The following is a 25,224-nucleotide window of genomic DNA, read 5'->3' as shown; positions in this document are numbered from 1 at the left end:
CCTCAGTGACTCTAAGCTGAATAACCAGTTAAGAAAATGGAATGCATTCATAATCCAATTTAATCAAAATTACAGAAGTATTGTCTGTTTTATGTACTTCAAGTTTGAGAAAAAAAGTAGCTGGTCTGAAGAACATTATGTATGAAAATAATACGCATGTAGCTCTAGCTTGAAGGGGAGTACCATAAATTAAATTGTTCTATGCAAGACCAACCTAAAGGTTTGCAATATGATTATCTATGTCAGTAAAATAACACAAACAATGTGGCTGGTTGGCTACCCAACCAACATCAAAATGCTATCTAACGTAACAGAGGTCTGTTTGCAAAGAGCTCTTAATGTGCAGTTTTCGTCCAAAGATGTCTAAAGAGTTTTGGGTGTTGATTCCATCCACCTCTGTGTAGAAGCTTAATTCCAAATACACATATCAGCAGATAAAATTTCAGTTAATTCATCCAATGGTGGAAATACATAAAATCACATTTGCTCCCTGCTTTCCTCTTCCTTCAGCTCAGGCAAACAACAACAACAACAAAAAAGAGGCTTGGTTTTAAGGGTAATTAACATGGATCTTTAGAATCGGCACTGATCTCTAGAATTAAGCAAATTGCCTGCTCTGCCTCCTACACACTAAACTGTCTCACTGCAAGTGTGCATGCATGTAATGATGACAGAGGGTGTTCAATTTACCAACTTATCTAACACTTCCGTCTTCAGAATAAAACCGGGCATGCCTCCTCGCTCGACACTTTTCTTATGCGCACAGCTCTCCAGCAGGCATTGGAAGACAAGAGGCGCACTAGGGGTGCTGCTGCAGGTGGTGCTGGTGGAATAAGGAAACAAAAGCACATGAGATTGAAATTCCAGGGGAGCAGAGGGTGACGGCAGTGCTGAGGATAAAACAGAGAGCTGTCACGACACGGGAAGCAGCAGTGGAGGATGACAGGAGCGGCGGGCTACAGATAGACACAGTGGGTGTGTGTGTGGGCAACTGATGAATATACACTCTAAACAAGCCTCAAAGCAATAAAGACCTGAATTGTGCTTCCCCTGCATGGGGGATCTTAAGGTGTTATTCTTTCTTTTAAGGCAAGGAATTGTGACACCAACAGTGGATCACATTCAGGTCTCTCGGCTGCAATGGTGATAAAAATATTGAGGTCATTTATGTGTAAGTGACAATGTAAAATGATTTTAATGGTTTCTTAAGTATAGTATTTAATGCACATGTATTAGGTGCATAATAAACTTTAATAATGAATGTAAAAGGAGCTGTTTTATAAGAAAAAGACCCCAGTGTCATTCATATTATTACGTTATATTATAAATCACATTGAAATTGCTATTAGATTGAGTAATCACGTGTAGGCTGTCTTTTATTGTTAGAGCCAGTCACGGTGGATCTAGTTACTGCTATAAACTTTTTTCCTTGTCTTTGGACTTTTTTCCATGTTCTTACATAATTTAACATTTTTTGACAAGCATTAAACTAAGAAAAGAACAAAAAGAACCCAAAAAGTCTTTATATATATATATATATATATATATATATATATATATATATATATATATATATATCTGTCCATGTCGTTGGTTAAATAGATACCCATGCTTACCCAAGGCAAGAGTCAGGGTGCACCATGAATTGATCACTTCAGAGTAAACATAATAACTGGTAAATCTAACATGGATGTTTTTGAAATGTGCACAGAAAGCCTTAAAAGCACAAGGAGAACATGCAAATAATTCTGCACATACAAACCTCAGCCAATCAGAAGGTTCAAACACAACCTTTTCGGTGAGTGAACACTTGATCGCCTTTACACCCACTGCAAAAAGTGTATGTAGCATACTAGTTTAGCTTTCCTCTGAAATGGATAAAAGAAATAAACTTCATGGTTGAAGTATTGGTTAATTTCCATTCGCAATAAAGGTAAGCTCTGAGACAGATGGCAGTGAAACGGAAAAAAACCACACAGAGGGGAACCCTTCTGACATCATCTCGGTCTATTTTAGGAAAAGCTGACAATGTAACAAGTGAAGGTCATTCTTCCTCAACATATTCTCCCTTATTAAAGGAGAATATATTTGCCTCAGTCTCATGTCTGCCTTGTTTGTGTAACACCTTGGCTGCAAGTCATGTGTGCATTAATATTCGATGGACGTACACAGGAGGGCTTGTCATCTGTTTAGAGTCTGTGCACATCTCCTGGCCAGAGGGCATTTCCCTCCTGCACTCAGTACAAGGTTCCACTGGACAGACATGACACATAACTGGACAAAAAAAAAATGTTCCCCTTAGTCAATACATGCATATCTACTAGAAGGGGAGACAAAAAAAACCCAACCTTTTTTTTGGTTTTAACCAATAATATATGTGGTTTGATTGCAAAACTCAGCTTGACAGAAAGTATTTTTACTGTAAATAAAGGCTTAAAAATACACAGCTTAAATTTAATTGTAATTTATTTAGATAGCTTATATTTTCACATTGCATCCTGCATTAAAAATAAGGTATGTGAGATATGTGTGGTTTCAGGCGAGCCTTTCGCCACACTGAAATCAGCCGGAGCTTGAATTTGACACTGAAACTGAAGGGATCTGCTTCCCTCTGGTGTCTGTAAACCCACACTGCAGGCTGCACAACCTTCCTTATGTAACAATAGTGTCTATATTGTCAGTCATGGCTTCCTGCAGTCACGTGATCCAATACCGTGGCATTATAGGCACAATCACAGTCATGAATGACACAGCAATGCAAAGAGACAAGCATTAACATTTATTAAATAACCCACAATGTCAATAATAGGCACAGTAAAATTGATTTCCAAATCATCTTGCAGCCATTAGTCAAAGGTGGCTTCTTCAGTAAGCCTCTAGCAAACCTAGGAATTTGAATATACATCACTGAATCACACATTTATAATACAATATATTCAGAGCAAGTTTCAACTTCTGAAGCATTTCTGTAAAGATTTATTACACTCACATTCACTCCGAAACCCTCATTTAATGAGTCTCTGTAAAAGGCCTTGCAGGCCAAAGACCTCACTGGTTTTCTTTCTCCAAGTACTCCAAGCTGGGCGCGTCCAGCCTCTGTTCATGATTGCGGTTTTTTGTGAACTCCTTCAGCATATCCATGACCTCTCCTTGGTAGACGTCAGGGGTGGGCTGAGCCTCTGTAAGTATAAAAAGACCAGGATGCAAAGAGCATAAAATAAAGAATCACCTCAGTCGATTTTAGAACAATATAGGAGCATAAAATTGAAACGGATGTAGGCTGATGGAACATATTTTGCCTCAGTGATAATAAGAAGATGCACAATATGCATCAACTGAAATAAGATCATTCCCTCTTCATCCCAATAGTACATCTATGTCACTTTGAAAATTCTGTTGATTAATTTCTAAATGTAAAAAAAAAAAAAAAAAAGGGGGCATTTCAATTAATCACTTAGTAACAGCTTTGTAATTATTTGTCCCAGTCCTGTCAGAATTCCTGCAACAGTTTATTTGTCTAGAGATGCTGCCAGTTTGGTATGCTCAGGCTGTTCTCACAGTGATTTTGTTTTCAGCTGTTTTCACACACAAAAAGGCAAATGACCGGAACAAATTAGAGTAAATTACAAGAGTAAAAAGCCAAGTTATCCAGGAAAAGTAAATGAGTTCCAAGGATAAAGCTTAAAAACAGTAAGTGAAGTGTAGTTCATTTATAAGCACTGTTATAACAACAGCATCATCATCATCTATTATTCCAAATACAATTTATTATTTCTTATCTGTCAGTTAAAACAAACCAAAATAATAATAAATAATCATAGCCACTGGAGTTTTACACATTTTGTTGTTAGAAGGTGAAAACAAATTGACTTTTGCTGTTTTCTTTGTTGCTGAAAACAAGTCAAAGGCTTTTTAGATATCTGTAACTGAGTAATGTCTGGCCCCAAACTTCCATCTTCTGCTAACTTTAGTGCTTTAATGTGCAAGTTTATTTATCTGTGTAGCACTTTTTATACAGTCTCATTCATTGCTCATCTGAACTCAAACATCCTGCAACATAATAATAAGTAACAATAAAAGAAAAATCAATAATAATAATAATAATAATAATAACATTTTACTACAGTTGCCACTATTCTATTTTTTTTTTACCATTTTATTTATCCTCATTTTGCAGCTATTTAGTTAAATTAATATTCTTGATATTTAAATTGAGCTATTTGTATAGATGTTAGACCTTTCTCTTATATTTTATTAACTTTGTAATATACTGCATAATTTAATTAGTTCAGTCTGTTAGTGTTATCGTCTTGGAGGGACTGTAACCCACATAATTTCCTTAGGGATTATTAAAGTATTCTGATTCTGACTGGCAACAGGTCAGTAGCATGATTGAGTATAAAAAGAGCATCTTAGAGAGGCAGATGATGAGCAGAGGTTCCTGAATCCGCACTAAACTGTGGAACACTTTCCGAATAATGTTCCTCAACGTAAAATTCCTAAGACTTGGAATATTTCATCATCTCCATCATGGCTTTGTAGCAGAAGAGCCCAGGTCCTTAGAGCATCGTGAAATGTAAAATATAACAAAAAAGAGCCAGGACTGTAAAACATCTAAATCCTAAATAAGACAAGAATGGGACAAGATCCCAGTCCTGAAAGTTCCCCAACGTTCTTCAAAGAAGAGAAAAAAAATGTTGCTGCTGAATCAAATTCAAAATAGCTGTATTTATGTTCTTCTTCAGAGTTTAAACATTTGAAATGTTTTCTATGGTCTACTCTGAATAAAACGTGGAGTAATGAGATTTGAAATCTGTTTGAACTTTATATTTCACACAGCGTTCCAGCTTTTTTGGATTTGGGGTCATAGAAGAATAGCTAATTACAACTATCAACAGAAGTGCTATTTGGTTTTAAAAATACATGTGGAGGGAGCTAACTGAAGGTGAGTTTGTAAAGACAGTCTTTTTTTTTTTTTCATGTTGTAGCAGCATTCCCAACATTGTCATGGGTTGTAAGAGCAGCTGTAGGGAGGTGTTGGAGGACTTAATGAAGAGAGCTGAGTTTTGGGAAGACATTTGCAAAGCATTAAAAAATTAAAATCACTTCCAAAACAACTAAGAGCTAGAACAGAGACAAAACATGAAAATGAGTCTGCAAAATTAAAAAGAAAAACACTACTTGGCTCTCACCTGTTGCCCAATAGTAGATGTCCCAGTCGTTACTTGGTTCATTAATCAGCCTGTCATACTGCTTTAGCTGGTTCTCAGTCATTGTGTTCAGGTATCGCTTTGCAAAAAGGCTACAAGACAGAAAATTTATCAGGATCTGAAGCTTCCTTCCTGTTTTCTGAGAAAAAAATCCTTCACAATGATAAACAAAAACTTAAAAAACAGCTCTAATGATTGAAAATGCTTAAAATATTATTCTCACATATACAATGAAATTTTTACTATGAGACTGCACCAAAGCCTCATTTTAAACTCAAATGTTCTCAAGAATGTATTTAAAAATCAGTGATATGAATTATTGTCACTGATCGCATTTACACTGGATTTGATTAAGGAAGGAGCAAAGATCGATGGTAGGCAAACTTAAAACCATGCTTAAAAAAATACTGGATGTAAACACATCCTTTAAAGCTGAGATGGATGAATGAACAACGCAGGTCACGGACAAAATCAGTACAATTCAGCAACCTTAGCAATATGCAGTTCTCCAACATGCCCCTCTTGCGGCTTTCGTAGAGAAGGCGGCGTCTCTTGATGTCGATGAGCTCGCTTGGATTTTCCTTCCAAGGGGGCAAAGGGATCTCAATCAGGTCAACCTTTGTGTCTTCGGGAGAGTCCCCGCGGTAACCACGAGATGACACCAGCCCTGTGATTGCTGGTCTCCAAGCAGCCTGACACATCCCGGTTACCAGCTGATGGGACAAGCACACATTAAAAGACACATGTGATAGGTAAAATAATCCACTGTGTCTTCTGAACGTGCTGAGTCAGTACATCCGATTATTCTAGTTACTAACAAACATTGTATTTGGGCAAGATTGTGGTAGCAATTATTATCTAAAAGCTAATACAGGCATTGGATCTACATGTTAAACTGCCATTACAGCTTAATAAGTTGCATGAGGAACAATTTAGAGACTGTGTTCTGCTGTTCGCATTTTTCAGCTGACATTGCATCACTGATAATTGTGAGTCATGCTGAGACTAAATATTCTTAAGTATTTTCAATTTATGTTCAGGTATCAGCATCCAACTTTATTTACCATTTTCTCATTTTATGATCTAGAATTTGTGTTTTCTGTTTAATTTAAATTGGCTTTCAGTCTTCCAATTTAAGTGTTATTGTTTCAGATGTTTCATTATTCATTTTATTTATATTTTTACATGTAGTGTTAGACATTATAATGCAAACAATGTCCTTCATTTACTCACAGGTAGACACATCACAATAAACATGTTCCATGCTTCCTCGTGCTTTTTGACAAATACGAGCAAACTGACTAAAACAAAGATCATCCCGCATTTCAGGTGTATATTTTATGCTTGAATGAATGGTAAGTAAGTATTGAGCGGCTTAGCAAAACAGGTAAAAAGACTGGAGTGAAAATGAGGAGGACAACCTCTCTGCACCAGAGCTAAATCAACCCTGACAATAATAATGCCACACCCTCGCGAAATACTGAACCGTTTGTTTAATACTATTAAGTCTGTTACTGCGTCCTGTTATTGAACATTAAACGTACTAACGCTAAAAATGTTTAGAATTAGACGGCGAGCTCTGACGTTACGACGGCCACAGATTCAGATTTCAAGCAACAAATACACAAATGACGAATTACTCGCTAGCTCACCCTTTTCGCGACAATAGAAGAGAGCATTTTAACCCAGGTTCTTTTAAGGTCCACAAATTTGACGTATCCGTCTCCCCTGTCGAAATGTTTTTCTGCTGTCTGACAGAAATTACACAAGTACGGTCACAGGAAACTACCGGAGGGAGGGCTGTACACAGCCCACACGTGGTTTTGTTTAACTGCAGGAAAACGTAGCTGGCGTCACAGTTGGACCTTTAGAGGTTATATAGTTAATCTGTGTATTTATTTATTTTTCGTACTCAAAAACAAATGCATTAGCTAAATACATGCTTGACCCTTTACCAAAAACTAAACCAACTTGACTACAGGAACTAAAAGTCGATTGTTGTTTTCAGCCGGTGACTATGTCAGCTGCACCAACTGCCAGAGTAGCAACATTAGCTTAAGCTGATCAGAGAACGAATGAGAAGTAAACTGGTAGCTCGTGCTATGAAATACCTTGTATGTTTGTGAAAGTTTTCATCATAATTCAGCTTTCTTATCATTTATTTCCGCAAACTATATTTTCGGTTTGTCACACTCAGTTTTAGCCACAGTATGTTTATTTTAAGTCCAGCGGAACATTAACGTTAGCTAACAAAATAAGGAAAAGTGAAATTTCTGAATTCTAAAAGTGCATCCTTTGTGTTAATTTCTAAGGTGTGCATGTGCGAGCTGCACTTAAAACAAATAACAATTACTAGCTGGATTGCAAGTAATTAATTATCTTCGGCCCACGGGATGGCTGCTGCAGGACGAGAACATGCAGCTGGACCAAGCACCGAGGACAAAGATATAGATCTATATAGTGACCTGAATCAAAACGACGAGGTGAGTCTGGCATTGAAATCAATGCAAAAAAAGGGTCAGTTTATGAAACGATCAAACATAATGTTTACTGAAACAATCGGTCAAAAATAAAACTGCGGTACATATCTTCCTAGAAGGAAGGTGCCACATCCTTTAATTTTTTTTAATTTTACGTTATCTAATACTGGAATATATGTTAGTATGTTTTTGAGCTACTTAAAACTCACCTATGACATGAAAAATACTTAACTAAAAGGATGAAATTTAACAAAGAACCGATTTGGAATAGTTTCTTTGGGCTTTAGTTGTATATTTCTTTAGTTAAATATTTTTTAAAAGACAAAATTAACAGAGTTTGTGTGTTGAAAAGTAAAGGTGATCATATGCAGCATTGACAAGACTTTTGCCCACTGCTGTAATTATTCTTTTTCTATACTTCACAGGATTTGGATAGAATTGCAGAAGCAAATGAACTTTTTGATGCCGTTCTAACCGGTTCTGTTAACCAAGACAAGAATGTTGCTACCAAGGAGTCCTTACGTAAGGAGACATCAGCTAAGGAAGAGGATAAATCAACAGAAGCAAATACTCCAAAAAGAGCAAACTATCTAAGGAGACTTTCTGTATATGTTGGGCATTTCCCATGGGTGAGTTGAGTTTTGCATTGCCAATACATTTTCATCCATTTTAGAAACACTGTTAATACTTAAACATTACTGGAAAACAATAAATAATAATCTGATTTTAGATTCTTTATATAATGCCAAGACAGATAGCACACTATACCATGCTTGCCATTTGTTTACACAGTTGGCATTACTTTAGTAATTTTCCAGTTCTTCTCCAAATGTGTTAAAACATTTGGAGAAACTAGCAAAGGCTACATAGATACAGTAGATCAGCGGTCCCCAACCTTTTTTGCGCCACGGACCGGTTTATGCCCGACAATATTTTCATGGACCGGCCTTTAAGGTGTCGCGGATAAATACAACAAAATAAAACTTGTACCGGTACTGAAAAAAAGAAAATTTATTCATAACACACGTGAAAAGACCAAGGAAAACCCGAGTAAACGATAAAAACGATAACAAAATAACGCTGAAAACCGATAAAAACCCTGAAAAACATACATTTCACACCTGAGCCTTAACTCTCGCGGCCCGGTACCAAACGACTCACGGACCGGTGGTTGGGGACTGCTGCAGTAGATGATCTGTTATACCTATAAAGGGGTGGCATATGGGGTGGCTGTAGCTCAGGTGGCAGAGCAGGTCAGCCACTAATCAGAAGGTCGGTGGTTCGATCCCAGGCTGCCACCTGGCTGCATGCCAAATATCCTTGGGTAAGATACTAACCCCATGTTTGCCTACTGGTGGTGGTCAGAGGGCCCGGTGGCGCCTGTGTCCAGCAGCCTTGCCTCTGTCAGTGTGCCGCAGGGCAGCTGTGGCTACAATGTAGCTTGCTATCGCCAGTGTGTGAATGGGTGAATGACTGAATGTAGTGTAAAGCGCTTTGGGGTCCTTAAGGACTAGAAAAGCGCTATACAAATTCAGGCCATTTACCATTTACCATAAAGTTGAATGACTTTCCCCCTACCAGTTTTTTTTTCTTTTTTACAAACCTTCTCATCCTTGCAGTGGGTAACTGAGAATGACCTAACATCTATGGCCAAAGGGTTGGGTGTGAAGAACATCGCAGACATCAAGTTTGCTGAGGACAGAAGTAATGGTGTGTCAAGAGGGTGAGTATTGTGTAAAATATAGAGAAACCTTTAAAAAATAAAGCATTTTTGTATTTTTCTTTTAAATTTTATCTCCTACTCTGTGATGCAGCTTTGCAGAAGTGGTGATAACGTCAGACGAGTCACTAAAACTAATGTTGGAAAAAGTACCACAGTGTAAAATCAACGGGGAAAGGATAGACTGTCGCTATGCCACTTGTCAGAACCTTGCTTTTTTTGAAGAGGAAGCAAACAAACGTAAGGGGAAGACGACTCTCACAACACCCTGATATTTAGTTTGTATTACTAAATGTCAGGATAACATTTTTCATGGAGATGTATTTTGTTTTTTTCAGGTGTACCCTTGCGAACTAACAAAGAAACCAAGGAATCTGATTCGTCAGATGAGATTCTCTCAGTATTATTAGCACAGAAGACCGCCCCGTCTGCTATACCTCCACTTTTTCCATCCCATCCACTTGCTAACAGCTTTCCTCCATTACCCGGCCCTTCTTTTGGTCATCCACCTCCCCTGTTTCCACATATGCCAATCGCTCCGCTCATGGCAGCCCCGCTGTTCCCTCCTCATCCAGTCCCTGTCCCAAGCCACCCGTCTCTTGGTATGCATCCCACATACTTCAGCCCAGCACAGGATGGGCACAGCAGCAAAGCTTACAGCCAACAAACGTGAGAACACATTATTTAATTTTTTTAGCCACTGACACACTAAAGGCATTTACAGAGAGATCATATTAAACCTCCAGTGGAACGTGAACCAATGAGCAGGATACAGAGAGGCATAAATGAGAATAGAGATTACTTAGGACTAGAAGTTACAAAAAAGAAAACATTAAAACATTAGTTACTTTTACTAATAACTGCCTATTTTACAGAAACACACCTAAAAGTTCAGATCAACATTTGGAGGAGCTTATGAATAGAAACAGAACCATTGCCAGCAGTGCCATCACAAAAGCTGTGAGTGGTGCAACAGCTGGTAAGTATAAATGCATATGGGACACAGGGTTTTTTTTATGCTTATTATCAATGATTAACAGACAGTTGGAGAAACACTCAAAATGTAAAGTTGTTCCACACAACTTGCACTTGAATTAGGAAGCACACACATATCATAGTATATTTTTGTCTTAGATATAATTGGAATACATGTTTTTACTAGTGATAAAAAATAAATACCGTATTGTGTACATAAATCATTACAGACTTTATGCATTATTTGAAAGGCTCTGAAAATGCTGTTTTAATGCTAATCAGTCTGATCTCTGCAACAGTTCTAGTTCTTTGGTAGATTATTCCTATTTTTAAGGACATGACTTTTTATAGATAGTTTTTTTTTATTATTATTTTGGCCTGCCAGTTTTTTGTTTTTTTTTTTGGTCTCCACTTCAGTTCAGTTTATTGAAAATACTGCAGTTGCAAAAATTACAAGAAAGACTGGCTCCTTTGAAGAAAGATACAAAGAATAATGAGTAACTCAAGAATTTAGTACATTTAGCATATTTGTGGCAAAATAAGAAAAACATGACTGTTTGGTTGTGGTTTAATCAGATTTGATTGTCAGCGCTTTTACAACACAATCTGTGTCTTTGGGACCTTTAGGTTTTTGGTTATGTTTTTCTAGCTTTGCACACTTTTAATTTCTACTTTCTTCAAACGTTTTGTTACCTCCTCTAGTTCTATCAGAGTGAAATAAGAGCCTTTCTTAGTTCTATTTCTACTTGGGATTTGAGAGGAGTTTAAGATGAAGCTTCGGCTGGCACATTTAACAACATGCAGAGATTTATCCCAAAGCCCTCTCAGCCTTTTTTTGGCTGCGTGCTCTGGGTCTCTGTATACACATAGGTGAATCATCACCTCAGGCCAGGCTTTATGTCTTCTGACTCAACAAGCCTCCCTGCTGCTTCTGTTCCGAGATACTTTCCTATCTTTAATGAATTTTGTAGTAACTGTCGCCCATTTTCAAAAACTTTTTATTAAACCTAACCCTAGGAACTTTAAAGTGTTTCGTTACTAAACAAACAAATGCTTCTAATATCTCCCAAATTTCTACATCAGGAGACCTGCAGGTGGCCATGGAAACACTATTAACTGCCATTGCCATCATTAAGCAGTCCAGAGTGTATGGAGATGAGCGATGCCAGACGCTGGTCACATCACTCAAGGATTGTCTAGTCTCTATCCAGGGCAACTATGGCTACAGGTTTGTATAACTGCCTATCAAAACGCTGTCGTTGTTGTCCATATATGTATGTATATGAACTAATACTGAGGTTGGACCTAGCATTAGATTTCTTACTTTGTTACAAAACCATATTTCTTTTCAGTGAACAAAGTCGCTCTGGAAAAAGAGACCGGGACAGGAGTCGGGACAGAGAGCGAGAGCGGGACAGAGACAGGGAATGGAGCCGTGACCGAGACCGTGAAAGAGACCGTGAAAGAGACCTGGAACGGAGTCGAGAGCGTAATAGAGACCGGGAACGGAGTCGTGGCAGAGAGCGCGATAGAGACTGGGACAGGAGTCGTGACAGAGAGCGTGATAGGGACTATTCTTCTGTCTGTGAAGATGCAGGAATGTCTCGAAGACACCTGGAGCACTCCTGGAGTGGAGAAAGGGAAAAGGCGTATTCACGGGAACGGGAAAGACACAGAGATCACAAAGACAGGTACCACTAATTAGGTAAGTTTTTCACTAATATTAATTTGTACACTACAATTATATTTTACCATCAATCAGTTTCACGTTTTTGGAATATCTACTATTTTTCCAGTAGACATTTTGACCTCTGATGGAAGGAAAGCCCAGGTGTGTTCCACATAGGTTGCATTCCGATATTGCTAACTCACTGGAACAACTTACTTGAACAAATGAGCCATTTTTTATTTCACCTTTTATTTTTCTTATGGTGACAAAAAAAACACAAGTCGCCTGCTCTCAAGAAGTTCTGTCATCCGTGTTAGGTTTCTCATTACACAGTAATAAGTACAAAAAACTTAAATAAGACTTACATCTTTTAGTTTGTTCAGTAAACCTGATAATGCAGATTTATTCATGTAGAGCACAATAACTGTGCTTTACTTCCTTCAACCTTCAACAATTTGTTCAGGAATTTAGCAGCACTTTGTGCTGTGATGTAATAGTAGTTTATTATTTAGTGTCAGTTTTTTCATTTTGGTTTATAAATGTATAAAAGCTTCTTATAGCTAATATCTTCTCATATTAATAGTACTTTTCATCAGATCTGAGGCCTGTACTATGAAAAGAGGTAACTTCAGCAGTAAAGTTCACATCTGTCACTTATGGTTTAATATGAACTTAGAGAGATGGTTAAGTGTTACCTGAGTGTATGTTGTCCTGAGAGCAGGAGCTCCATTACATTTCATAAATGTTTGTAGAAGCAGTCTGCATGACTAGGTGCTTGATTTCATACATCTATGGTCATGGAAGTGATTGAATATCTGAATTTAAATATTTGGATTGGTGACTGGATCCTTCTGGCAGTTTACTGTATTATGTATGTGTATATGGTTCATAAAGTGAAACTCACTAAATTTACTATATTACAGTGGATCAATTTATTAAATCTGCCTGCACCAGACAGAGCACAGCTATATTTGATCAAGTAAAATGAAAACATTTTACTTGATCAAATGCAGAACTTTTAGTCAAGATATATGTAAGGGATTAGCACAAATACTGCTGTGTGAAACACCACAGGATGCATCCTAAAATGACAGAACCCATTTAGGAAATGTATTTCTGAAAACATACAAACATTTACTTTTATGTTTAGTATAGTGTAGGTCTGATTTGTAAAATTTGTGGATTTCAAAATGTATTATTTTCCCATCCCTAGACTGAAGTCCTGTGACTGAAGCAGAGCAAAGACAGGCCTTTTTTTTTTTGGGACAAAAGTAGAAGAATTCCAGATTAAACTACGGATATGCATCTTCTAAAGTCCAAGGTGTACTTTTTTTCTTTGAAGGTACTGAGTTTCTTTTCTTTTTTAAGTTCTCCAGGATCTGTAATTTTAGATAAAGACTGTAGAATTGTTGCTGGGACATCAACTTTCAAAGCTTGCATGCACAGAAGCGCCCCCTAATTTATGTAACTGTAAAATTTATCACTTTTTGTATTAAATGTACAAAAAAATATCCATAAACATAAATCCAAGTTGTTTTATCTGCTTACTGGGGACCACAAAAATCATTTAAACTGCCTCTGTTTGGACCACTGTTAACACATTAAAATGTAAAACTACTGAAAGTCTCGCTACAAGATTTATCATGCTGCTTGGTTTTAATGCATAGAACAAGTGTGGGGACTAAGCTTTGCAACTACACAAGACAGCAAAGGTATAAGCACATGTAGCAATGCCATCAACAGCTTTTATTTAAAAAAATGCATCACATTAATAACACAAACGCTCAAAACTTCAGCCTGCACAAAGTCCAAACAGTTCTTCTAGTTTTCATTTCTCCAATGGCGCATAATTCAGCAATTTCTCAATAAGATCCACGTGAGAAAGAAGCATCCTCCTGCAGCAGTACCTCTTCAGTCCCAGGGCATCCAGGGCGTCACTTGAGAAGGAAGAAGAACAAGTAATGTCAGAGCTAATGCATGATATCCTGAATGAATAAGTACATGGACATTACTGAACACACTGAGGAAAATGGTCTAAATGGCCTCATGCAATTATGATTCACTTAATCCATCAACTAATTTTCAAGCTGACTTCAAACCACTCAACTTCTACAAACGAAAAAAGTTCAATGTGCAGCGATTGCACTGCTACTAAGTTGTGTTGCCATAATACAACAGTTACTTACAATTTAAGAGGCAATGTCAGTGGAACAAAACAGAATGTATTAGTCTTACCCCTCTGTGTACTCGGCTTGAAGAAGACCAAGGTATGCTTCCCATTTGTTACCAACAATCTTGCCACACGTGAAGCACCGTACAGGGATGATCATGTTTAGACACCTGTGAATAGAGACCTGGTGCTCAACTTACCCAATAAAATTACGTATCAAACACGTATGTGATGTTAACGACCCAATTTTGTTTTCGTAGATCTACGAAAAACGACGATAAGTTTAACTTGAAAGTATTAGTAGGTGCCCGGCTAATTCCGAGCTAGCTAGCGTCACTATTATGCTAATACTGTATCTTTGGTGTGTAGCTAAGACAACTATAAATTATGCAAGGTGATAAACCCAAACGGTGTTTACCTGTACCTGTGTTTATTGATATTTTTTGTATCTGTGCGTGTTTTTTCAGGAGCAGTTATCAAATTAATTGAACAAAACACCTAGCTAGCCATTTCAGCATGCGTAACCACGCGCTTAGCATAAAACTTTAGCTGCTTTAACATGTTGCGAATCGCAGTGTTGGTTGTTTACCACAAAAAGCAAAAGGTCACGTTTTATTTACTCACCGTTGCCACTATCGTTCGCTAAAGTACACAAGTTATGGTCTTCTGAGAGAAACAAACACCGGAGAAGTTGTAACTGCTAGCTTTGCTTTCTCCAACCGCAACAACAAGAAGACTTCCTGTTAGAATCTTTCAAAATAAAGGACTACTTCGGCCTCACTGTTTTTCATCAAGATCCGGGGGAAAAAAATAATCTAGAAAAATTTCACAAAATTTCTCGGAGAGATGTAGCATGGGTAAAGGTTAACTACATTTAGAATTATCGCTAAGTTATAAATTAAAAAAAAAAAGCCTAAACTGTATGGACTTAATATTTATATCTATGAACAAGTGATGTGGAAAATATCTTGTGCAAATAAGAGAATTTACTTTATGTGTGGAAATGTGTTGCCTCCCTGCTGATGGTTATCCTTTGTTCATCTGCAATAGCGGAGTGAATTTAATTTTATGACATTTAGAGGTAAAACGAAAAGCTTGAGTAGGTGTTTCTTTTCATTATAACGCATCTTTGTACGAATAAAATTAGACATGCATATCACTTTTCTAGTAAATTATCTTGTACACACACATTAATAAGAGAGACCTATGGAGATATTAGGAGAGAATTCAGTTTCTATGTACCCTTATAGCTTCCATATTATTAATAATACATGTAAATTGTTCATTGGCAAAATGATAGAAAAGCAGCAGCCAAGCTATGAAAATCTCACATATAGCATTGGCATCACATAAGTACAGCTCTAAAAATGACCATAAAGTTGACTCAGCAGAAAGCAAGCTGTCACACTAACTATAGAGCAAACTGCAGATGCCTTAAAAACAGACACAATACTTCTCAGCGGTATAACTACATCCTATGTCACATTAACGAAACATCCTTCTGGGAGGACGTGTTGAGCAAAGTAGACCTGACCACAATAATGGTTTCCGTGGGCCAGCAGATATTGATTATGGAGTAAAAATGAATTACATAACAATACACCCTGACACCAACAATACACCCTAATACTTTACATGAAATGTGCCTCAAAAGGGGTAATAAAAGAGTGATTAAAGACGTTCCTGGACACCTGATGCAGTCTGATACATTCATGGTGAACTATAAACTTTGTTGTGACAATTAACTGAATAAAATTCAAATAATAACAAAATACAAAAATAATAAATTATAGTAGTAAATATCACAAATCACAGAATACAGAAAGTAAAATTAAGTCAACCAGAAGTTAGTGTGTGTGTGTGTGTGTGTGTGTGTGTATATATATATATATATATATATATATATATACACACACACACACACACACATACATATACATAAGTAGAAAAGGTTCAACTATGCCATCATAAATAAACAATGTTGTTGTTGATTTTTAATAGACATGTAAATATAAAGTTCAGATGAAACTGGGTATCATTTATAACCCATTTAAAGCTGAAGTTGTGATTAAAGACATACTCACTTGGGTTGGTTCACTACCTTTAATAAAGTTGGGTTTCACTTTCTTTTTACACATTAAGAAGTTTGGGAGCTAAGGGGAGGGTGCATAAGGTAAATATGTTATAAATATATAAAAAAATATATCATAACCATCAATACTATCATTACAGCCACCATACTATACCACAGCATACCATCACCCTCATTATCATCGTATGTAACATCGCCATCATTTCCATCACTAACATCACACATTATGACAATGTTTATATAATTTAACTTGCTACCGCACGTGTGCTAAATGAGGAGTCCTATCTGAATTATTGCATTTATACGCTGTTGAGATTATGAAAATAGGAATTTTCTTCTTCTTCTTCTTCTTTTTTTTTTGGTACACTGTATTGTACAATGTAAGGTGAAGTTTGTTTCAGTGTTGGCATAGGCCATCTATGTTTTGGACATGCTTGGGGTGCTAAGTGTAGTGATGAGTGCTGAGTGTTAGCACAATGTTAATGGCCAGTAATGTGTAAAATGTATACATATCCTTAAAGTTAAATATGTGTTAGAACTGTCTTATGCATCTACTTATGGAACGGGGGACAATCCCCCCCATGAGCTTTGCAATGTGAGTTGGAAATAATGTGTACAGCTGTACAAGTTAATGAGTGCAGGAACAAAAACCGAGACTGCTTTTTTCCCTTTTGATTAAACTACAGTTCTATCCAACTATAGAACAATAGTTCATGCACACCACACTTTCATTGTATAAGAGTATTCGGGATGCTCTCATTACTAATTCCTAAATGAGGTTGACAAGGTTTAGAAAACATAAGAGGGGCAGAGGGAGGACAGAAATAACTATCATGTTTTGGCAGCAGGCTTTTAACCTGATACACAACACTAATGGCTGTTCAGCCTGCTACAGCTAAACATCTACTGTAAGATGTAAACAGATTGAAACAGCATGACTGCGGCTGCTGTGTAAGACACGAAAGGTTATTGATTTGTGATATAATTTGACAGTAAAATAAATCTGCTTATTCTACAATAATAAATAACTGCACTATTATACTCTGGTCCACAGTATACATATTTTACATCCAACGACCCTTCATGTGCCATTCCTCGACCCCTGCATACTTATGTGTTCTCTCTGAATTTTTATTGTGTTGTACTTGCTTGTGTTCGCCAGTTCGATGTCTCATACGCTCTATACTAATAGAGGAACTCAGTACCTTCCATTAGGCTATCAATGATTTAGCCAGAGTAGTTTCAATACACCACAGTGCACAATCCCAGCTATTCTCTGCTCTTCTCTTCCAACAGTCTCATTTTAAAGTAAAGTAAAAACCTAGAACTCTGATAGCTGCTATTCATATTTCAAAGGTTCAATATTATGATTTGAGGCTTCACGTGTTTCTTTTAGCAAAGTGAACCAAGCTCATTTCTGGTGCAAGAATGTACAAATATTTAAACATTTTTGTCAATATTTGTTCAAATTAGATTAAACCAGACAAAGCAGCTGAATAAGCTACCTTTAAGAGTTCAGGTTTTTAGCTCGGCGTAAGGTTTTTTTGAGTGTGTTTTTTATAATTATATAATTACACTTCAGATGCAGTATTGTAGCAAATTCATGCATATAATATGTGTAATTATGCTCCATATACAGCCTTGATCGGAAATCAAATGAGTTGATTCACTACAAGTGAAAGCAGGGCTAAAAAAAACAAAAAGAAAAAGTCCCCAATCTTTATCATGATAGTCTGTGAACCAATCAGCAGCGACCATCTAAGTCATCAACCAATAAATACCCCAACTTCAGATAATGATTTGGTTTTAATTTCTCCTCGCCAGTAGCAATACTCCGAGCAAAATGGCTCCCGCAGCAATAACGGCCCCACCAATAAGAAAGGGCTTCAGGTGTTCCAGAGAGTCTGTGCCGGAGGCTGCAGCTTCGTCACCTGCTGCTGCTGTCTCTGTTTCCGCTGCTCCATCCTGCGCAGGAGGGCGATGCTCCGGCTCAGGAGCTGCAGGGGCAGGATCAGACTTGCGTGGGGCAGCCGGCTCCTTTTTCTCCACTTTAGGTGCTGCCTTTGGAGCTGAAGTCCCAGGCTTGCCTTTGGCTTCCATCAGCTCTGAGACAGAGGTGTGGTCTGGTCACAGGATACTTTATAAGGTCAGCTCTGTGCTGCTTCACTGAGGAAAAAAAAAAAGACAGCAAACAGACATTGCCAGATTATCCCTCTAAACTGGGCTCAGACATCATGTCATATGCTCTGTTGAGTGTAAAGCCACTGGCATATGAAAGACCACCTGATAATCATGGATTCACCTTACAGCAGTGAAGCAGTCGTGAGGCGATAGGGCCTTAAATGTGACCTTGGAAATATGACATTGATAGGAATGCTCTGGTGCTTATAGGGGCTCGAAATTGTTTATTTTGGTGACATCTCCTGTGACACGATCTCCCACTGAAGGAAAAAGAAGCCACAGAAGCGTCCTATGTTAAGGTTTTTCATGGGACAATCTTCTAGCTTTATAATGGAGGCAAGGGGGGAGGAAAGCATTGCATCTGCAGAGCTGATGTAAGGCTTAATCTTTACTCCTTTGACCGTGAGAAGAGCCTATAGTGGAAATGCAACATGAAGATTTTATCTTTTTTCCCCTCCTTGTTCTCTATTCTGTAAAGCCCGCATGAGTCATTTGTGCTATAAATGTAGGACAAGATGGAGGAAAGAAATAAGGAGTACAGTCACTGCAACAGAGGAAATCAGGGAAAATGCTAATTAGAACAAACGAAGAGGAATAAATACAAGACAAGACTAAAAGAACGCATTATTCAGCTTCAATATTACAAAATGCATGTTGGACGCAGCTTAACAAAAAAGTCCCCTGTTATACAGGAAATATCTAATAGAGGAAATATAGTTTTCACCTACCTATCCAGCAGCACTATATATATATATTACAGGGATAACGGGTGGTACAGAAAACACGGCAAAAGTTGAATGTCCTTAACGTAGGAAGGTGGGAGACAGCGGAGAGATGGAGGACGCAGAAAGCAGACGGCAGGAAAATGAGAGGGAGAGGACGAGAAACTGGGACGTACCATCAGGTGCTCAAATTAGGGGGAGTCGACTCCTGGATCACGTCTTTTTGAGATTATTGCGCAAGCACAGACCCGCTGTCTTATTATCGGCTAAATAAATGGGATTTCCTTCATTATTTATCGAGTTTATATTACTGTGATCATTAAACTAGTCAAATACAGGCTAATACATTAAAATAACTTGTTTTTTCGTTTAGAAGCATTTTTTTTTTAAATTATCTGTCGATAATCAGACAGCTAACTGCAAATAAAACAGTTTCTGTGGATAAAAGGAGCTGACTTTAATCTTACAGGATTTCGGGGGTGTATTGGTATGTCGTTGACAGTATGGCCATCAATTATTAACCTTTTACCCAACCTATAAGACGTAAGAGTAGAGTGACGTAGGCTAGAGACGCTATTCATAACGTAAAGGCAACATCCTCCAAATTAAAGCGGAAAATCAAGGCTTTAGCGTCACTGGGTACATGAACAATAAATACATTAACAAATAATTACAATAATAAAATTAATTATATAAATATACATTTATTAAAATGTATAACATATTCTTTATTCTAAATATATTTTATATTCTAAATATCTGATTTCTTTTGGTTACATCATAGTTACATAACACTGGACAAACGTTTGCATGTGTGTGTGTGCGCAGATACAGATTTTGAAGTTGAAACAAAAAGAAAAATTTTTTTTCTAAAAGCTTCTTTTTTTTTAGATGTTTGTTTAAAAAAAAAAAAAAAAACGTCCCAGTGCTCAGCTCTTGGTTCACTTTTCCATGTAAAAGTGAAGTCCTGTGGCTGCAATGGCTCTTTGTTCTCACGAGGATTTTCACATTTATTTCTTCTTTTCAAGACCACGGCAAGATGTGCAGCAGCCCCGACGCCATTTATATGTCGATCCAAAGACCAAAGTGATATCTCAAGATAGTAACTTGCAAATTAAGAGGCTACCGGTCCGTACCAGCTGACGACACACACGCGCACAACCCAAAAGGAAATTTTTTATTACATATCCAGATCTTCTTACACAATATGGATTTGATTTATTATCTGCAAGGAGCACGTCATATGAGGGGAAAAATGGGTGGGGGAATTGGGTCATGATGTCATGCAAAATAAATTATTAACGGCGTTTATCCATGTATCCCAGTGTCGTCACCGAGTGTGAGAAAGCGTGCATGCGCAGAACAACCGTTCCCACTTCAATAAGTTGACGTTTCTGTTGTTTCTTGCTGTGAATCGCGCGCAGAGCTGAAAAGCTTGCTCAAACTATGAACTGAGCGAACAAAACAAAACAGAAAAGAAAAAAGAAATCACTGTCGGATCTCCCCCTGGGTCTTTCTAGATGACATCACAAAGGGGAGCGGCAACCTCTGAAAGAAAAGAAAAAAAGAAAAAAAAAAGCACCGCTCTCTTTGAAAACGTTTGCTGATAATTCACAAACCACCGGTGGCGCCCTTTCTCCACAGCACCTCCACGGAGTCTGTGGTCTGCCATTTACTAAAAAAAAAAAAAAAAAAGGGGGGGACGAGTCAGGTGTGCGTAAACATAAAGCTGCCCTGGGTTTGCGCAGCCAAACACGGAAGGGGAATAGCCAATTCGTACGCGTTTTTCGGTGGGAAAATATCCTAGGGGATGGGCTAGATTCTCGGGAACTGCTGCCGTCCGTGTCGGGATTCGGGAGTTGTCCGGCTGTTGGCACATACATACACAAGCTACAAACAACAACGTGAAACCCGAAGGGCTCGATATGTTCGCTAATCCCAGGGGACTGTAATTCTCTTTCATGGATCGAAATAGTCATGCAGTGCTCGGACGTGAAAACGACCACCACAGCCGACGACGTGTTGCAATTAAGCGGAGAGCCGAGCCGCCAGTTTCCAGCGCTTTCAAAACGGCCGTGTGATTAATTACAGCTTCGACTGTGCGTCTCAGGATTGCCTGACAGCCGGGAGGTAACCGAGGAAGCTCCCGGTCTTTGATGTCTCTGGGTCCATTCATCCTTCTGTTGTAATGACGTCTGCACGGTTATTTTAATTCCATCGGTGAGGCGTTTGAGTGTTCATCCAGCCCCCAACCTTCAACCGGTGTCGGGGACGACGAGCCTGAGGCGGGTCGACAGTCGCAAGGATATGGAAAAGAGAGCGGAACCGATGCAGTGGGTCTTGGCAAGGCATCGTCAAAACACAGGTGAGCAGTAGCAGCAAACGGATGAGACTTGACTGTAAAGCCGCCTTTAGTTATATGCACACGCAGGGCAGCAAAGCCCGCCACGACACGGCCAGCGTGACCCGGCTTTTAAATCCACGTCTTAGCGCTGTTTGAGGCACATTTCTTAGGCCGTATCCTCATTTGCTGGGGCGGCAGGATGTCACCTCAAGCAGCTGTCCTGATTGCATGAGACTGGGTACTACTGCCACTGATGGTGATCGACTTGTTGGAATCACACGTTAAGGTGCTGGAGCAAAATACAAACATCAGCTAACAGCGGTGTGAGTGCTTTTTATTCTTGTGTGTTTCGCCTTTATTTGTTAGAAATCACACAGGAAAATAATGGCAGTTTTTTTTCTCACAATTTACAAGAATAAGTAGTGCAGAAGACCTCTTTACTCTGTGGTGTTTGTCTCCTCATTTAGTAGGTAACTCATCAATCCCCTGTTCTTTAACATTACTACAGAGGAGCCTTTCCAACAAGGCTTTAAAGCCTGACCAGTACATTATCCAGACTTTATGCTTGCACGCTTCCCTGCAAAAAAAGGGACCTGGCACAGTGACAGTAATGGGGACTGTCACACCTCTTTATCATTCACACTGAATATTTCACAGCTAATTTGGGCCCTTCTTTTCTCACGACTTCCAGTTGTGGATCCATGCTTTTCTCTTTTCTATCTATATTTTCATGCCCACTCAAAGTGCTCTGCCTTTATGAAGCCACGATGGATGAAAGATGACCGCAGGGTGTAAGGAGAATGTCAGGCTGTCCCAAAGTGGATAACAAATGCCTGAAAAATAGCAATATGCTGGTTTAAGAGAATGACACAGTATTTGAACAAAACAAGAGATGAGAGCAGGAAATGTTGGTTATTACTCATACAGTGGCACTCACTGTTGTCAAGATCTGTTGTGGTCTTTGGTTTTATATTAAGGTGCTTAATATGTTGTTTATGAGCTGCAGCGAGGCATGTTTATGACACACAGATAAGTACTGGACTATACCCATGCATACATATCTCATTTCGTTTATGATTTCTGCACAGGAAACTGCATAGAGGAATTTTTGGCACCCTCCTCCAAAAAAGCTTTTAGCCATCCCCAAAGGAAGTTTCACCCAGCGCTTTCCAGTAATACAATAAAATAAATTTTTTTAAACCGCATTCGTGAATTAGGATTTCATCTGCTGCAGCTTAATTGTATAATGTGTCCGAAATAAAAACAAAATACCCAAATTTCCCTCTAATAAGCTAACAGACATGTTGCCTTTACTGTGCTATTCAGTCAACCTCTGAAGGCCCATTCTGATTCAGAATATCCCTGACAGGGTTCTCTAGGGTCCTACATTACACCTATAACTTGCATATCCTTTATGTATTTAATCAATATTGTAGTCCACGTCCCCACCTTAACCCTCCATGCACACATACATGATTGTAAAGGGTGTGGAAAAGCTTCACACAAACAGGAAAGGAGGGGAAAACCCAGTTAATTTAGGTTTTGCGTGAAGATCTTGTAAGGGTGAAGATTTTTTTTATTTTTCTTCTCATTCATTTTTAAGCTCATTGCTAGTTTTCCTGAGATCAACTACAGCTAAGTGTTTTTGCAAAATAAGCCAGTCAGGCCATTCCTGGCTATGTCAGGCTGCATCAACACCAGTGTAAACACTTGATTCACTGGTGTCCCTGTGAGGCTTCTCTCCTAATGAAAACCAAGTGCCTCCAGCAGAGTCCTGGTGGATATGTTGTCTCTTTGTTTTCCCCATCAGTTTTTGCGAGAGTTTCTGTTACGTCACCTCTTCTTGTGCTAGAAAACTGCCTGCCTTCTCGTCTTCACTCTAGACTTATTAATTTAATCTGATGTAACAGGTCTAATGCTGGTGTTTGGTTTTTCACAGCGAGTTAAAGAGTCAAAAGGCTTTTAGATAAAGCAACGGAGAACATTTGGCAGTATTTATGGAAGTGCAGATGACAAAAAGCATTAATTATCGACCGCATCAATGCATCTTTTTGCAAGGGTGTAGATATATTGTTACTCGTTTATGCTTTCTGATTTGGACTTCTGTACAACAATCAAATTACCCCTTTGAGCCAACACTTGGTGAACATTGGGAAGGTAAAAGTCCCTTTTAACAGGAAGAACCCTCTAGCAAAACCAGGCTCAAGAAGGGACAGCCATCTCCCGTGACTGGTAGGGGGTGAGGGGAGGAAGACCGGACAAATGTTACAGCTTAAGGGAGAGGAGGAGGATGAGAACGTGCAGTTGACATTTACAGTAATACATTTTATTTTTGGAGTTTACAGTAGGAATGCAAACAGTGTAACGGTAACCAAAGCAGCTGACAGTAACACACTGCAACGTTTATGTTCTGTACAGAGCAGTGCTGTACAGTTTGTTACCATTAGGGATTATAGTAGGCACACTGCAAAATACCTGTTTACCGACAAGTCTAGCTGCCAAATCCATCCATCCATTCATCTTCACCCTGGACAAGTTACCAGTCTGTCGCAGGGCTAAAGCTTGAGTTAAACTTCTGTGGGAAAGCTGCGTCCTAACTGACAATGTGACTGGAAACTCAATATTGTAACCATCCACGCCATTCAAGTCATTGTGCTACGCATCAACCCAACGTGTAATTACATTTATTGGGACATGCATGTCAGGTTACGTAGAAGTTAAAAGACTCAAGGTTAAAACTGGGATCCGGTTATGACGTAAGTTATGGCATCAATGGGATGCAGAAGTATAATTAACGTGTAACACAAAGAAACCATTCACACGCACATTCACACCTAAAGGCAATTCACCAGTTAACTGTATGTCTTTTTACTGGTATTTAATTGTAATGCTTTTAAACAGAGTTACAAAGATCAAGGCACTGTTATTGATAAGTAGACAGTAAAGTCATAGAGTTAATGTCCTTGGAAGTTGGAAGTTGATGATGAAATATACAAGCATCTTTGAGGTTTTTTTAGACTGTCTTGATTAATTTTCATTTTTTGAAATTCTTGTAAGTTTGGCTTTTCATAAATAACTTGTTCATGTGCATGAGTCAGAAGCCAGTAGCTGTGGCTGAGCTGTGATAAACACCTTGTATAAAAGGAAGACTGAGTGGAAGTTTTTTGGATTTACGGCGCGTGAAATTTTACGTTTAAACAAGACACTTCTGCCGAGTTCCTCAAATCACCTAAACTGAGAAATTTAATGAGGGCAACAGAACAGTTTTAGTTGAGCTATAAATATTCAGCTCAAAATGATAATGCCATAGGCCCTTGAAATTGAGTTTCATTTTCTCATGTGTGTCAAGAGTCCATTTCAGCATTAAAGGGTACTTATTTTCCTGTTAGGCTACATCATGCTACAAGGCAGGATTTTAATAGTGAATACTAGGGCTGAACGATTATGGAAAATAATCTAATTGCGATTTTTTGCCCCAATATTGCGATTGCGATGCGATATGCGATTATTTTTTAAGGTATTTGTCTTCTGTATTATTAAACAAAGACAAGCAATACATCATATAGTATGGCCAATACTATATTACATTAATTTTAAACTGTTCTTTCCTGGAAGACAGACCTCTGTTATGATGACATGAGGTGATGCATGAATTGATGAC

The 25,224-nt window shown here is 38.4% G+C and overlaps 4 protein-coding genes and 1 long non-coding RNA gene across 9 annotated transcripts in view; 2 read left to right on the top strand and 3 right to left on the bottom strand.

Annotated features, from left to right (window-relative positions):
* Positions 1-2,758: 2,758 nt before the first annotated feature.
* On the bottom strand, positions 2,759-7,103 carry sdhaf2 (succinate dehydrogenase complex assembly factor 2). Of its 2 annotated transcripts, XR_015128753.1 has the most exons (5): positions 6,863-7,103; positions 5,700-5,923; positions 5,193-5,302; positions 2,990-3,179; positions 2,759-2,885 (listed from the first exon to the last, which is right to left on the bottom strand). XR_015128753.1 is itself a non-coding variant. In XM_086288387.1 (4 exons), the coding sequence occupies exons 1-4, from the start codon at positions 6,887-6,889 to the stop codon at positions 3,049-3,051; spliced, it is 492 nt and encodes a 163-aa protein (XP_086144513.1). In that variant the 5' UTR covers positions 6,890-7,100; the 3' UTR covers positions 2,759-3,048. The 2 variants fall into 2 exon arrangements, 1 of the variants encoding a protein (XP_086144513.1); XM_086288387.1 differs by having other exon boundaries at positions 2,759-3,179; positions 6,863-7,100.
* On the top strand, positions 6,989-16,052 carry LOC147339061 (cleavage and polyadenylation specificity factor subunit 7-like). Of its 3 annotated transcripts, none has more exons than XM_086288366.1 (10): positions 6,989-7,083; positions 7,523-7,693; positions 8,116-8,319; positions 9,310-9,413; positions 9,505-9,650; positions 9,749-10,079; positions 10,286-10,389; positions 11,469-11,613; positions 11,738-12,076; positions 13,268-16,052. In XM_086288366.1, exons 2-10 carry the CDS (start codon positions 7,604-7,606, stop codon positions 13,284-13,286), a joined length of 1,482 nt encoding a protein of 493 aa, XP_086144492.1. In that variant the 5' UTR covers positions 6,989-7,083; positions 7,523-7,603; the 3' UTR covers positions 13,287-16,052. The 3 variants fall into 3 exon arrangements, with proteins under 3 accessions (XP_086144492.1, XP_086144483.1, XP_086144500.1); XM_086288357.1 differs by lacking the exon at positions 6,989-7,083 and adding an exon at positions 7,141-7,324; XM_086288374.1 differs by lacking the exon at positions 6,989-7,083 and having other exon boundaries at positions 7,145-7,693; positions 11,738-12,090; positions 13,268-16,050.
* Positions 13,780-14,998, bottom strand: polr2l (RNA polymerase II, I and III subunit L). Its single transcript, XM_086288401.1, has 3 exons — positions 14,849-14,998; positions 14,290-14,394; positions 13,780-13,991 (listed from the first exon to the last, which is right to left on the bottom strand). The coding sequence occupies exons 2-3, from the start codon at positions 14,382-14,384 to the stop codon at positions 13,883-13,885; spliced, it is 204 nt and encodes a 67-aa protein (XP_086144527.1). The 5' UTR covers positions 14,385-14,394; positions 14,849-14,998; the 3' UTR covers positions 13,780-13,882.
* A 261-nt stretch (positions 16,053-16,313) lies between the features above and the next one.
* Positions 16,314-21,787, bottom strand: LOC147339060 (uncharacterized). The gene is made up of 2 exons (XR_015128750.1): positions 19,226-21,787; positions 16,314-18,482 (listed from the first exon to the last, which is right to left on the bottom strand). It is a non-coding gene; the product is annotated as an uncharacterized LOC147339060 (long non-coding RNA).
* Positions 20,492-25,224, top strand: part of dagla (diacylglycerol lipase, alpha) — a 44,165-nt gene continuing 39,432 nt past the window's right edge. The window contains exon 1 of one of the 2 annotated variants that reach the window (XM_086288329.1): positions 20,492-21,584. The gene's annotated coding sequence lies outside the window, so the exon portion shown is untranslated. The remainder of the gene's footprint in view (positions 21,585-25,224) is intronic. The other variant, XM_086288336.1, reaches the window with a different exon arrangement.

This window comes from Aulonocara sp. 'chitande type north' Nkhata Bay, linkage group LG1 (genome assembly GCF_057382095.1).
Source record: "Aulonocara sp. 'chitande type north' Nkhata Bay isolate Kocher_YH1m ecotype deep benthic linkage group LG1, A_spYH_male_GT1.1, whole genome shotgun sequence".
Taxonomy (NCBI): domain Eukaryota; kingdom Metazoa; phylum Chordata; class Actinopteri; order Cichliformes; family Cichlidae; genus Aulonocara; species Aulonocara sp. 'chitande type north' Nkhata Bay.
This window is presented reverse-complemented; position numbering and strand designations above follow the sequence as displayed.